The sequence below is a fragment of the Cucurbita moschata genome, unplaced genomic scaffold (genome assembly GCF_002738365.1).
Source record: "Cucurbita moschata cultivar Rifu unplaced genomic scaffold, Cmos_1.0 Cmo_Scf00020, whole genome shotgun sequence".
Taxonomy (NCBI): domain Eukaryota; kingdom Viridiplantae; phylum Streptophyta; class Magnoliopsida; order Cucurbitales; family Cucurbitaceae; genus Cucurbita; species Cucurbita moschata.
Genome location: NW_019268536.1, coordinates 335,645 through 351,192, shown reverse-complemented (window position 1 = coordinate 351,192; position 15,548 = coordinate 335,645). Strand labels below are relative to the sequence as shown.

General features: G+C 37.3%; 2 protein-coding genes across 3 annotated transcripts; one reads left to right on the top strand and one right to left on the bottom strand.

Annotated features, from left to right (window-relative positions):
• Positions 1–372: 372 nt before the first annotated feature.
• On the bottom strand, positions 373–3,200 carry LOC111457439 (guanylate kinase 2, chloroplastic/mitochondrial-like). The gene is made up of 2 exons (XM_023099637.1): positions 2,153–3,200; positions 373–695 (listed from the first exon to the last, which is right to left on the bottom strand). The coding sequence occupies exon 1, from the start codon at positions 3,052–3,054 to the stop codon at positions 2,182–2,184; it is 873 nt and encodes a 290-aa protein (XP_022955405.1). The 5' UTR covers positions 3,055–3,200; the 3' UTR covers positions 373–695; positions 2,153–2,181.
• Positions 3,201–4,197: 997 nt separating this feature from the next.
• On the top strand, positions 4,198–9,715 carry LOC111457436 (BTB/POZ and MATH domain-containing protein 2-like). Of its 2 annotated transcripts, XM_023099632.1 has the most exons (5): positions 4,202–4,318; positions 4,455–4,922; positions 6,723–7,071; positions 7,500–7,776; positions 9,346–9,715. In XM_023099632.1, exons 2-5 carry the CDS (start codon positions 4,504–4,506, stop codon positions 9,525–9,527), a joined length of 1,227 nt encoding a protein of 408 aa, XP_022955400.1. In that variant the 5' UTR covers positions 4,202–4,318; positions 4,455–4,503; the 3' UTR covers positions 9,528–9,715. The 2 variants fall into 2 exon arrangements, with proteins under 2 accessions (XP_022955401.1, XP_022955400.1); XM_023099633.1 differs by having other exon boundaries at positions 4,198–4,922; positions 9,335–9,439.
• The last annotated feature ends 5,833 nt before the right edge of the window (positions 9,716–15,548 follow it).

The window sequence follows — 15,548 nt, the reverse complement described above, 5'->3', positions numbered from 1 at the left end:
CCTCGTCTGAATGAATCCAAACGCAATAGCTTTTTAGAAGAAGGTCAAAAGTTTCTAAATTAAGTAATGCAAATCATATCCGTCCATTGGCCAGTTAATATATAGTCATCACCTTTACGGTTTTAAGACGCATCTGTTAGAGAGAGATTTTCATACCTTTATAAGAAATGTTTTGTTCCTCTCTCCAACCGATGTGGGATCTCACAATCATCTCTCTCGAGGGTCTAGTGATACCGGGTTAAAAGAGAAGAAAACAGTCCCCACTTTCTTTTAATATCGTGCGAGTACCTACCTAGTCCAATTTCCACGCACTTCGACTAATACACTCAAACATGCACCTATCTTTCACCCAAAATAATATGATAGAAACAGTACAGAAGCCCCAGAAAGGTAGAACTTTATTGTCATTTCAGTTAGGATCATAATAGCTACAAAGCCATGTTGGACGTGTAAAGTTTATTAGCATTACCATGGTACACTGATAAATGCACACCTTCCTGGAGCAGCGAATCCTCTCTATGCTGCCTGAGATTATTGTTCAACTGCCAACACAAATCTGAACTTCATAAAGGTTCGAGTTCAACCTTCGTTTGGGTATTAGAATGAAAAATAAAACTGTGAATGTCGGTACGAGCAAGACCCGACGTATGCAGTTGAAACCAGCCTTCGCCTTTTTCAAGTGAGGATAATCACACCTACAGGAGATGATGATGACTGTAAGTCAAGACATATGCAAAATGGTACCCAGAAGAGTCCAATCCAGTTATATGAGGTTTGGATGCGGGGTCCCTCCAGTTCATGAGAGCTGGAGGGTGTACATACTCCATTGCAGAGGACCGTCTCTCCTGTGCGTTGTTTTTATTGTTTGAAAAGACGATAAAAACGACTGTTTAGACTATAATAGGTTAGCTTGAGTTTTCTGGTCGAATGATGGACATACATAATGTTAGAGCCAAAAATAGGAGCACAAGCTGAAACCGAAAAAAATGAACGAATCTAGGTAGTTCAGTAGATTTGAGCTGTAACAAACCAAGCTCTTTGGCTCGTTATGTATCGCCGTTAGCCTCATAGTTTTAAAATGTGTTTGTTAGGGGAGAGGTTTCCACGCCCTTATAAGGAACGTTTCGTTCTCCTCTCCAACCGATGTGGGATATTACATTTTATCCCCCTTGGGAGCCCAGCGTCTTCGCTGGCATACTGCTCGGTATCTGGTTTTGATATCATTTGTAACAGCCCAAGCTCACCGCTAGCAGATATTGTCCGCTTTAGCCCTTTACATATCGTCGTCAACCTCACGGTTTCAAAACGCATCTACTAGGGAGAGATTTTCACACTCTTATAAAGAATGTTTCGTTCTCCTCCCCAATCGATGTGGGATCTCACAATCGACCCTTTTTGGGGGCCAACGTCTTTGCTAGCACACCGTTCGGTGTCTAGCTCTGAGCAATACATGTCAGTTGGATCAGTTTCATGAAATTCGAAACCAAAAGTAGTTTAGTGGCTGGTATACTCCATTCAGTTGGCAATGTTGATTTTCAAATGTTCTTAAATCATTAGGTTAGTACAAAGTCAGTTTTGGCCTTAAAGCAAGATCAACCATCCCACTGATACTCCTCCACTAGAGCTCTAGGTTCAAACATATTCAATGAAATTCCTTCCATTTTCATACCAAAGTTAGCAAATATTGTCCTCTCGGGCTTTCCTTTTCAAGTTTCCTCTCAAGATTTTTAAAAAGCGTCTACTAGGGAAAGTTTCCACACCCTTTTAAAGAATGCTTCGCTCTCCTCCACAATTGATATGGGATCTCACAATCCACCCTCTTCGGGACCCAACATCCTCGATAGCACTCATTCCCATCTCCATTCGATGTAGGACCCCCCAATCCACCCCTTTGGTGGCACCCGAGGGTCTTGGATACATAAATAATGAAAACTTCTACACTAATACAAGGCTTCTGGGATAGAATCCATAACAAAAACTATGCAAGCTTCAGTGGAATCAAGGCAATACTATACTATCAAGCAGTAGATATTTCCAAAAAGGAAGCTAGAGTTATAACAGAGCATGTATAAGTCTATTCCTTCTCAATCTGTATAGCTACTTTCCTAAGAAAGAAATGCATCTCACAACAGAAGTTTTCAGTAAATGATACCTTGCAAAATGATGTCTCAAAATCTCAATCTAAACGACAGCATTTCTCTGCCAGACCTTTGCTTTCTCGGCATCAATAATGGATTCCACCAGCTTAACAGCACTCTCCAGCTTCCCTTCTGCATTCACAACCACATAATCAAAGTTGTTAACATGCTTGACTTCCTCTCTAGCTGTTGCAACTCTCACCATCAATGACTCTTTCGTCTCCGTCTTCCTATTGATCAACCTCTCCACTAGTTTAAGTTCATCTTCCGCCATTAAAAACACAAAAACAGCAGAATTCCCAAGAATTTTCCTCAATGTTTCAGCCCCTTGAATGTCAACTCTCAACACAATATCATACCCTTTTGCCATGAAGTCCCGGATTTGCCTTTTGGGAATGCCCTTGTAATCTCCATATACTAACGCGTATTCCAGAAGCTCGTTCCTCTCGATCAACGCGAGAAACTCTTCCTTAGAGACGAAATAATAGTCTTTCCCATCTACTTCACCAGGTCGGATCGGTCGGCTTGTTGCTGTGACGACGAAATGAAGCCCTTCTCGGACCTCTCTCAATCGTTTAATCACAGCGTCCTTACCCACACCACTAGGGCCACTGATCACGATAATTAAGGGGCTCGGATTCGGCACCAATGGCTCCGAGCTAAACGAAGAACCAAGTGAAAACTCGAGGGATCGAAGCAATTCCGATCGGTCGGCCTTGTCGGGCGCGGGAATGGTATCGGAAATTGGTCTTCGGGCATCGCCCATTCCGGAAATGGAGGAGAACAATCGTGGGGTTAGAGGGAATGATTGAATGGGTTTGGATTTGGGGAAATTGGGAAGGGAATTAGGGTTGTGGAATTTTGGGTGGAGCGTTGAAGAGCGGGAAAGAGAGGCGCCGAAGAATCTGGAAGACATGGCGAGAAGAACGGGAAGAACAGTCAGAATCCGATTCAATTCACACTTGAACAGCTCTGGGAAACGGAATTTGGCTCTGAGAATTGAAAAAAAATTGAATCACCGGTGAAATTGCTATACAAATTTTCAGCTTCTGAAGTGGGCGACCGTATTGTGACTGTTAAACCGTTATTTTTATTTTTATTTTTATTTTTATTAAAAATATTTCTTATAAAACTTAAATATCAGACATTTACGAGTCACAATACATCAATCAGTGAACGGATCTGAATTTTTTTATTTTTAAAAAATTCAACCCAACTTAAACCTTCCTAATTTAGGTAGAGTAGTTAAAGTCGATCAAGGTCTTCCGTCATATAAACACTCTTATTAATAATTTAAGATACCGACTGTTTATGCATGAATTTGATATCAAAATGAAGCCAACATCATGCTGCCAACTCTTAAACTAATAGAACTAATTCTTCCCTACCATTATTTAATCACTTATCATCACTTTTTTGACCTTGGCTAAAGCTAAATTTGGGTTCGACACTGACATGTGAAGTGAATCGATATTTTCATTATATTTTAAAAATTCAATTAATATCACATTTATAAACTCGTATAGGTAGGTTAACCATATTTATGGGTCACATCAGCCCTTTCGGTGAGAGATGTTTAAGAGCCAAAAATCTCTTAAAATTAGGAGGTCTACTCGAGTCATAGGTTGAAAATTGGATCCTTAATAGCTAATGTGAGTATAACTTAATATTCATATTTATAAGCCACATGATGATGAGCTCTCTCGTGGGTGAGGTTCAGAAGCTATAGCCTTTTAAAATTAGGGGTATATTCGAGTCATAGATCGAAAATTGGAACCTCAATAATCACATTGATAAGTCACACAACGATGAGGTCTTCTACGAGAAGTGTTCAAGAGGTAAAACCTCTTAGAATTATAAGCCACACGATGACGAGATGCTGAAGACAAGTACGAGACCTTTGCTGATCTCATCATGATCACTCACCTTCAATTATTTGGTAAGAAAGGAAGGGGGGAGAAAAACAGAGATCAACTATTAATTAATGAAAAACAAAACAATGATTAAATTAATTAATCATGTGTTAATCGAGAAACTTCATTGTGGATTCTGATGTTTATTAAAGCCAAAGCTCCATCTTCCATTTCCGTGTTTGGACTTCCATTTTTTTATTGAACTTTCCAGGTTCATCGTCGTCCACCTGATTCTTGATTCTCCATTCATACCTCTTCCCCTTCCGCGTAAGAGTTTCTCAAACGCTCCCGCCACCCAAATTCATGATCGTTGCCGCTGATTTTCGCTTCAAATTTTCAAAACCCATCTTCGATTCAAAGTTTTAACCTAACCCACTATTTCAATTCTGCCTTTTTGGTCAAGGGTGTCATCCAAAATTTCAAAAGATCGGTTGTTCTTAAGCTCTTAGTTGATGGGCACAATTAAACCGTTTAGGGAATCCTCTAAAGCCTCTTCGAATTCTTCTCATCCTCCGCCGGTGACTTCCTCTACCGCTCGATTCGAGACCGTTAATGTTTCGCATGATTTCAAGATCAATGGGTACTCCCTCAACAAAGGTATGGGAATTGGGAAATACATTACATCGGATACGTTTGTCGTCGGTGGGTACGAGTGGGCTATCTATTTCTATCCCGATGGTAAGAGTATGGAGGACAACGCGGCTTACGTCTCTATTTTCATAGCGCTTGTCAGCGATGGCGCCGATGTTAGGGCTCTTTTTGAATTGACGCTTTTCGATCAAAGTGGAAAGGGGAATCATAAGGTGCATAGCCATTTTGAAAGGAGGCTGGAGAGCGGTCCATACACCCTCAAGTATCGTGGAAGCATGTGGTAATTATTTTGCTTATTCATTTGAATTGTTCTTAAATGAATGTTTATTTCCTCAAATTGTTCATAATTCTGTTCATCCGCTTGTAAGCTGTGGAAGTCTCAAAACAGCTTCGATTGAGATATAAAATGGGTAAATGTTGACTGAGTTGTTCTAAGACTCTACACTTGGACTATCACCAACAACGATGAAAATAGGATGAAAATAGGTGGAGCTGATAAAACCATATAGAACACTTCAGTTAATCTTCAATTGCTGAAGATGTAAGATTAGTGAGAGGCTGCACGAAGAGGATCCATAGTGAAACGTAAAGTAGTGCAAGGTGTTGGTTAAACTTCAAAACTATCAAGACTTAAGAAAGTTGTTCTTGAGAATTCCTGTTCTCTTTATCTTCCAAGTCTTGATTAGCAACAGGTGAGCCTTTTTCTTAGTATCCCTTAAGGGCGTGCTAGCATGCGACTTTGACTGGAAACCGTCGGTATGCGTACTTCATTGGATGCCAGGAGAAAAAGAAAAACAATGAATTAACAAAGGATTCCACTACTTGCAAAGAATGTACCATTGAGGTTGTAAGCTAGAGGAGCATGACCCTTTGGATGGTATCACTAGAATTGATTTTCCCATTGATCATCATCCATGCGAAGGATTCGAGCATCCTATGTATTTTTACTTACAAATTTTAGTAAAAGAGATTGGGCTAATTATCAGACTTGATGATGCCAATTGATCACATCATGGACTTTGAAGAAAAGGAACCTGAGGGATCGATTCGCTACCGTTGATTGTTGTTTGTTTGGCTTAGTAGTTAAAGAGGCAAGTTGGGAACCTAGATACCTTTTAAGTCATGGTATCTACTTAGAATGTTGAAATCTGATTGCCATAGGGTTTATTGAGGAATTAGGCTAGGACCAAGGATGTATGTGAACCTGCACGCTCATGGTTATCATAGAAGAAATGAGATACCGAGACAACCATCCTTTGAGCCAAACTACTAGAAATATTGTTTTGCTTCATTTGCTAACGGTCTTCATGTATAGACTTTCCAACCACAAAGAAGTATCATCCTTCAATATATGACGGTGGCAGATATAGGTTTTTTTTTTTAAAAAAAGTTAATGTGAAAACTTAACTTTCATCGAGTAAAAAATGAAAGAATCCACGAATTAGAAGCCAAGCTACAAGAACAGGCTCCTATCAAGATAAATAAGTCGAGCAAATAATTACAAAAAAGCCTAGGAACCGAAGTCCAGATAGAATCTAACAAGAGACCAAACATCGCAAGAACTCTCACGCCTTTTGAAGATTTTGTTGTTTCTCTTCACCCAAAGCTCCACAAAATAACACACTCACCCTTCTGCCACAAAATGGAGAATGAAATGCAATCTATGTTCTAAAGTGGTAGATATAGAATGTAGTGCTATGATTCGGGGAAGGTTCAGCATAGTATGTTTGTCGACTAGCTGGTTTTAGATGGTTTATGGATTTAATGTTCTATATGGATGTTAGTTGGTTTTTATTTCTGGTAGGACCATATCTCTATCTAATGAGTCCAATGGATTATTTGTGGATCTAAATATCTCATTTAGACTATGTCAGTCATCTATGGCTTATTTATTTATTGAGTTTGATGAATGAAAATGTGTTTGTGGATTTGTGAATTCTCTCTCATCTTTCCATTCTGTCACATTCAGTCTGTACTATATTCTTAGGTCCCTTCAATAGCATGTTTTATGTTGATATGAATGTTCAATTGCACGATTGTATGAAGGCTGAAAAGGGGGATATAACTCGTGAATTTGCAGGGGTTATAAACGTTATTTCAAAAGAACGGTTCTGGAGTCATCAGATTACCTTAAAGATGATTGCCTCTCATTTAAATGTGTTGTTGGGGTTGTTAAATCACAAACGGAGGGGCCTAAAATCTATTCTATAACAGCGCCTCCCTCCGACATCGGTCAGCAATTTGGGAAGCTTTTGGAGAGTCGTAAGTGTGCAGATGTTAATTTTGAAGTTGATGGTGAAATATTTCCAGCACACAAGTTGGTCATTGCAGCACGTTCACCTGTATTCAGGGCACAACTTTTTGGCCCATTGAAGGATAAGGATACTCGATGCATTAAGGTTGAGGACATTGAAGCTCCTGTATTTAAGGTTCTTTCTCTTTCTCACTCTATCTCTTTCATACACAGGCAGATAGGTGCATTTAGTCACATGCAGAGCCTCAAGCATGTTATTGTGCTAAATTCCATGCACTACACTTCTCAGCGAGCAATAAATGCTTTATTTCAATATAGGGTGATAGGAGCCTTATGGAATGAACTTCATTAATAATTTATAATCTTTTTTCTGAACCAACTCTCAAGAGCTGTAATCGGGGATTCAAAGAACCTTTACCTGCATAGCACGATAGTTTCTTTTACGGGCAAACTACGCCCCTATAACGTGTGCCAAATCCTTGTAAACTGTTAATGTAAAACGTTACCACTGCTGATGGGGGAAGGGAAGAACTTTGCATAAAGTATATTGCATAACTCTGAATTTCTTTTTTATTCGTTTCTTTTTATTATTGGAATCTGCAGGCATTACTTCATTTCATGTACTGGGACAATTTACCGGACATGCTTGAGCTTGTTGGTGCAAACTCTAGGTGGGCATCAACTTTGATGGCTCAACATCTTCTTGCAGCTGCAGATCGTTATGCATTAGACAGGCTTAAATTGCTTTGTGAGGCTAAACTCTGTGAAGACATCGCCATAAATACTGTGGCGACTACTTTAGCTTTAGCAGAGCAGCACCATTGTTTCCAATTGAAAGCTGCATGCCTCAGATTTATAGCCATGCCTGAAAACTTAAAAGGTATGCCCATGAAACTGGACTCGCTTCTTACGGTTCATGCTCTTTGGTTTCTCCTCTCTGCTTCTTAGCCTCCATAGCTGTTGAAACGAGTAAAATGTGGCTGTCAATTTAGCATAAACTGAAAATCTCTTAGACTTACTGTCAAATGATATAGGTTGTTGGGTTAGTCCTGTTTTTCTATTTACTGTTGAGCTGGGCTCCCTGGCATGGTCTTGTGACCAATATTTATCTGCAAATATAGACATGCCAGCTAGTTCTGTGGGCTGGATTGTTTGAAGTGATGGAGTTGGGTTAAGGTCAGGTGACAGGTATATGGATGTTTTGGAGATGATTGGAGATGATTGAAGGTTTCATTGTGTAGCATTGTTTATTTCAAACATTTTGTTGATATTTTGGGCATTGCTCTTCCCCCAAAGGGAAGAACTCATAAGCACCTCCAACAAGGAGCTACCGTCCCTATCTCAAGCTCTACTCACGCCAATCAAGGTTCTGATTCCGAAGAAATTGAGCAAACTAGCTATCCCATAATAAGTACTCAAGGGTCCCCTTCCAATGCCTCTTTTGCAGATAATGTACCATTGCTAACACGAAACGAAGGAATAATGCCTTTGGAAACGATCGGTATTCACTTTCTCATGTAAAACCTGCCATGCAAGCATCTTAATCTTCTCCTAGGGCACGCCTGAATGTTATGCGGGATAGAATAAAGACCCAACATTTTGCTTCTTTGTCAGACAGAGGCCTTTAGAAACCTAACGAAAGTGAAGGACTAGAGGAAGGTAACTCCGTCGGCACAACGTGTCAAACTCAAGGAAGATAAACCTCAACTACTTGGCCGAGTTTCATAACCTCAAGCTCCCGTCTCGCTCAAGCCATACATTCTTCCTTATTTTGCCTTTCCCTTCTCCCACCCTGATTGCTCTCAAGCAAGTTAAAATTTGAAAGAAGGTTAAGGTGTTTGCATACAGATTTTATATTCATAAGTGAACACCTTGGATCATATCCAAAGGCATTCTTCCTTTGATTTGCTTCGGCAATGGCGCATTCTCTGCAGAAGACATGGGGAGGACCTTGAGCATTTGTTGTAGGATAACCTTGTTTGGGATGAGTGGAGGTTCAGGAGCGAAGCTATGAGCCCGAGGTTACGAGGCGAATAAGGCGGGGGCCAGCCAAAGAAGGTCAGTCGGACTCGGTTAGGACCCTTGATTCGGAGCTCAATCTGATTCATGAGCGAAAGCAAGAAGGTTTCGGTTCAGTAGCGGATCATCCAGCCAGGATGGTAGCTGGTTGTTGGGTTGGAGGAGGTGCTTATGAGTTCCCCCTATGGGGGAAGGGCAAATCTTGTTGTAAGCATGCTTGCCTTCTTCAACAAAGATTTGGTTTCTAATAGCATTGGACTACAAAACGTAACCTTGTGTAGAACAATGATCACATGCTGTGGCTCATGATTCATTCCACGTCCTTTCTATTTTGTGAGATGCTGATAGTCTGTTAATGTTCATAAACCTTTTTCAACAAAGATTTGGTTACAAACATCAAAAGTCTAAAAGAATTTTAGTAACTTTGCAGCCGTGATGCAATCGGACGGATTCGATTATCTCAAGGAAAGCTGCCCAGCTGTTCTTACTGAGCTACTACAATATGTGGCAAGAGTGACCGAGCACAACGTCCTCGCTTCTGGATTCGGGAATATGACCTTTTTAGATGGCAGCGATCTGAACGGAAGACGTGTGAAGCAAAGGTTATATTGACCCGAACGATGAACGATGAGCGATGGGAAGCAGCAAATGGCAAGGGAAACCATTGGCCTATTAGGATTACACATTTTTTTTCTTTTTCATGTATTCAATTCATGCTCTCTCTATTCTTGTATGAATTATAAATTAGTGTTCCTATTTTGTTGATGCTTTGTTGAAGTCAAATGAAGTAACATTGGCCAGGTCTGTGGTNAGGTGTTAGGATTCAACCAGAACCAGAGGGCGTATAATTTAGAGACTACGAAACAAAGATTCGAATGATTAGGTGAAGTAGTCTTTTGACTTGCAATATTCTTTTTTGTAGGGATACAATTCGAAATTGAAAATTTCAAGAAACTTATTTTCTTCCAATAAGGGGATTCGGAATTAAGGTAAGGAATGACAAATATGAAAATAAGGGCCTCCATTCGGAAAATTTGTGAAAAATGCCGCCTGATCCGTAGGCGGAGACGAATTATGGTAATTTGTTCCAATCCGAGACATAAACAAAGACAAGGATAATCTTTATAAAAAAAGGACCCCTAAAGGCCACCCACGATATACACATAAAAAGAAATTAAAGGATCCGTTTTGACATGAAATGGATATATCCATATATCTCTGACTTAAATTTATGAGATGATAAAATATGGCAAAACCCATAGCAAGAATCGGTTCACGTAGAAATGGACGTATTAGCTCACGTAAAAGTACGCGTAAAATACTAAAGGGCGTTATTCATGTTCAAGCAAGTTTCAACAATACAATTGTGACTCTTACAAATGTACGGGGTCGGGTAATTTCTTGATCCTCCGTTGGTACTTGTGGATTCAAAGGTCCAAGAAGAGGGACACCATTTGCTGCTCTAACCGCAGCAGGAAATGCTATTCGGGCAGTAGCAGATCAAGGTATGCAACGAGTAGAAGTCATGATAAAGGGCCCTGGTCTGGGAAGAGATGCAACGTTAAGAGCTATTCGTAGAAGCGGTATACTCTTAAGTTTCATACGGGATGTAACCCCTATGCCACATAATGGCTGTAGGCTCCCGAAAAAACGACGTGTGTAAAAATAAACATTGAAGAGAAATTTCAAGAGAAATAAATAATTCAATGATTTGATAAAAAAAAAAAATATTACTATTATGGTTCGAGAGAAAATAAGAGTATCGACTCGGACACTAAAGTGGAAGTGTGTTGAATCAAGAGCAAACAGTAAGTGTGGTCATAAAAGACGATTGGTTATGATGAAACTCGTAAAGGGGTAATCGAGGATGACCTTCTTAGCTATCTAATTTATTAGAGTTATGAAGCCAATGACGATGACCGCAGGTCTAATAACTTATCCATCAATAGCCAAATGATAACGCTAGGTTGCATTCAAACATCGGTCGTTGGATGACCAGCTTGAAAACGAATTTCTAAATAATTAAAAATTATTATTAAATGAAAAAAAAAATGAATAGGATATTAAAATTACAAGTTGGAATATATTTAAGGAAAAAGGAGCTTAGGAATTCGAATTTTAAAATTAAAAAGAAAAAGAAAACAAAAAAGAAATAACAAATTTGAAATATTATTTATTGATGGACTTATTTTTAATTATGTATTAGTCTAGGGTCCATTTGTGTAATTATCTCTAAATAATCTATTATGGGCTTTTTAGAACCGACCCGTATTAGTATATTGGGATCCACGTGGCAGCCCAATCATTATTTTATTTATATAATACAATAAAATAAAAAAGTTAGGGAAATTAATTTGTTTAATTTTTATAAAGTTAGCTGCACCACTAAATTTTATATTTGAAGGCATAATCAAGATTCCATTCTCGCATGGGAACCCTAATATTAATATTTGACCATATTATAATATTTGTCTTAGCTAATATTCTATTATTTCACGACCACTTTTTTTTTTTTTTTAAATATTAATTAACATATCCATTATTTAAAAAATAAAAATAAATAGTCTTTGAATTGTCCTCACTTGGACTATTCTCTTGTAGTTTGATAGGTTATATATTAATAAATTTTAAACTTATATTTAAAAAATTACTATTTTTATTCTAATTATTAATTATTAATTATTACTAAACTCTTTTACCACTAATATTTTGTCTCCAAAATTATAATTAAATTACGATTTTGAGATTAATTTTAATAACAACAAGTAAATAGACTATGGTCTATCTTTTTTATTTTAAAAATAAAAAAAAATCAAATTTCAAATTAACATCATTCTTAAAATTCTCTAAGAATGTCAACAACCGAAAGGAACGTGGTCACCTATTTAAGATATTAAAATCTAACGAATTTCTCGATAATCCTATATTATAAGATTGGGCACTCATCTCTCTTGATACATGTGATACCCGAGTAAAGGAGTATACGAACGAACCCAGACCACATATGAAAGTCATTAACTATACCAACAAGATTTGCTATCATTTTTGGCTGAACATGTTTTTCTTGGAACAATTTTATATTGGGTAACTCCTGACTTGTGTCGTGTCAGTTTGAAGAGATAGTCTTGTTACGGCCATAATTTGAATCTTGGACTTAAAAAAAGAATTTATATTTTGTTTAACTTAGTTCGAACACTCTAAAATATTAAATAATTATATTTTTAAAAAAGAAAGTTAGAAATGTCCTTTGAATAAAAATAAGGTCACACTTAAGAATAGGAAAGAGACGTTCAAAAGTGCACATGAACTAGATTATGTGTGGCTAGATCGTCGGCGACATTTATTTATTATACTATAAAGTCAAGTGTATAATATATTTAATTTCATATATGTCTTTTAATCTCATATCATTATTGATTATCATAATTATTTCTTCAAAAAAAACTTTATAAGAGTGCAAACCATCATTTCCCAAATGATTCGAACCCACTTGGCCATTCAATTTCAAACCCCCTTTAAATGCCTTCATCAATATCAAAACCCCACTTGATCCCGTCCCAAAATTTAAAATTATTATATTGTCTGCTTCAGCTCGTTATATATTACCGTGACATAACGTTCTCACTGTCCAATCTACTTCTTTGAAACTCAGCGTCATCGCTGACATACCAGGTGCCTAGCTCTGATATGATTAGTAACGAAAGTTTATATAAATAGGATTTCCACCTAATATTGGGATTAAAAAAAAAATCCAATAAATATAAAGGCTTTAATTATATGTTTGACTAAAGTAAGTTGGTAGCAAGGATTACGATTATTAGTGGTATAAGATAATGTTTAATAATTTCATTTCCTAATCATTACTGGGCCCATCGCACGTGCTCTTCCCATTTTGATTTTGATTTTTTTTTTTATTATATGGTTAAAACTATAGGTCAAAGATTATAATTTTTTTAGTATATGATATTGAGATAATTATTCAATCATTTAATCAAAGTGACCCACTAAGCTTGTTTAAAGCTGGAAAAGAATAAGAAATATCACTAAAAAAGAAAGAAAAGACAGTTCTTGTTAAATGATGTTTCCATTAAAGAATGGTGGGGTCCACAAGAACTAAATTTTAATTGTTCATTATAATTAAGATTAGTTTATTAATTATATGTAAATAAATAAGGATTACAAACTAATTATCGAATCTAATGTGGTTTCTACTAATGTTATAGTGCAAAGAGAATAAAGTATTATGAATATATAAATTATTTAAATATTAATTGTCAATCAAATTTGTGGGACTTTACATTTAAATATTTTTGTTCGGTTCCAAGATGCCTCTCTCAACTTTCTGTCACTCAACAAAATTGGAAATCCACAGAATAATTGAAAAAAGTTTCGACACTCGAGTAAAAGATGGAAATTGAGATATTATTCGAATAAAAGTGATAACGGGGTTTGCTTTTGCTTGTGTCTCTACTAGCTTGAGAAATGATGGGTCGGTTGTGGGAGGTAGGGATTCGTATCAGGTTGAAATGACACTGTTAGTGTGGTACCTCTAGGACTGACAGCTCTCGATCTGGTAAAGAGAGGTAATCCACTTGTGCTTGCCTAAAAAGTCAGCTTGAGAAATGATGGGTTGGTTGTGGGAGATAGGGATTTGTATCGGGTTGGAATGACGCTGTTAGTGTGGAACCTCTAGGACTGACAACTCTCAACCCTGTAAAGAGAGGTAATCCACCTATGCTCGCCTAAAAAATCAGCTTGAGAAATGATGGGTCAGTTGTGGGAGGTAGGAATTCGTATCAGGTTGGAATGACGTTGTTAGTGTGGTACCTCTAGGACTGGCAGCTCTCGACCCTGTAAAGAGAGGTAATCCACTTGTGCTCGCCTAAAAAATCAACTTGAGAAATGATGGGTTAGTTGTGGGAGGTAGGGATTCGTATCGAGTTGAAATGACGCTGTTAGTGTGGTACCTTTAGGATTGGCAGCTCTCGATCCTGTAAAGAGAGGTAATCCACCTGTGCTCGCTTGGTTGTGGGAGGTACCTTTAGGATTGGCAACTCTCGACCTTGTAAAGAGAGGTAATCCACCTGTGCTCGCTTAAAAAATCAGCTTGAGAAATGATGAGTCGGTTGTGGGAGGTAAGGATCCGTATCAGGTTGGAATGACACTGTTAGTGTGGTACCTCTAGAATTGGCAACTCTCAACCCTGTAAAGAGAGGTAATCCACCTGTGCTCCCCTTAAAAATTAGCTTGAGAAATGATGGGTTGGTTGTGGGAGGTAGGGATTCATATTAGGTTGGAATGACCTTGTTAGTGTGGTACCTCTAGAACTGGAAGCTCTCGACCCTGTTAAGAGAGGTAATCCACCTATGCTCGCCTAAAAAATCAACTTGAGAAATGATGGGTCGGTTGTGGGAGGTAGGGATTCATATCAGGATGGAATGACGCTGTTAGTGTGGTACCTTTAGGACTGGCAGCTCTCGACCCTTTAAGGAGAGGTAAACGAATACTCTTTAAATTAGTATCTAAACCCTAGTAAGTTCCTGCCACCTATGCTACTTCCCCTACTAATAGGCAATTAACAGATACTCGTGCTTTTAAAAATACAATGGTTAATAAATGTCTAAAAGAACGGTCAAACTTTTTAATTCATTTAGCTTGAAGCAATCCTCCTATACGGGGTGATTTCTCGAGCATTGTACTAGAAAACGTGCGAATAATAACAAAACATTTTTGTAAAAAAATTCGTTAACATCTATGTTAAAAATGATTTTTATTTTTATTTTTATTTTTATGTGCGATATTAATCAACATTATTATAGAAAATCAAAGTGATTAGTGAGGGTTTAATATTTATATTAATATGTGTGTTAATTAAATTAATAACTAATGTCTCTTCACTAAAATCAGATTAATTAAAATAAACAAAAACAGGAGCATCCTAAACCACTATAAATGAAAATTTGTTTTTGCCCACTGCTTTTGCCAAAAACAACTGGCCCCCACCCATTTTTTTAAATACCAATAAATATATATATTAAAATAAAATTAATTTCTTAATTTTTAATTGGGAATATTATAATTTATTTTTAAATATATGATTTTCAAAACTTAATAATATTAAGTTCAAATTTTATTTAGGGTTTCAAATTCTTCTAGATTTGTTTTTTTTTTATAAAATAAATCGAATATTTATTACTATTAATCATGATTCTATTTGGTGTAATCATTTTATTATTATTCTCTTACACTGATGGTTGATTACTATTAATGCCATTTTCTTTTTTATTTATTTATAAATATATAATTAATAACGTACTATAATTATTTGTGTTGGTTAAGTAGGTAACGTGACCATGTTACCATCGATACAATTGTATCAGCTCAATCCCATATCTGTTTTTGGGCTTTTATACTGTTTTTATATCCTTAAAACGAATGGTTTGTTCCCCTCTCCAACTGTTATAGAATATCACAATTAATTGGAGAGGGGAATGAGTACTTGGAAGCTGAGTTCTAAAGGGGTAGATTGTGAAATACCACATGGGTTGGAGAGAGAAGAGACAATATTTATTAGTGCCGGGTTTGAGCTGTTATGAGAGTATAACATTGGAGACATCACATGTTGAATTCGAA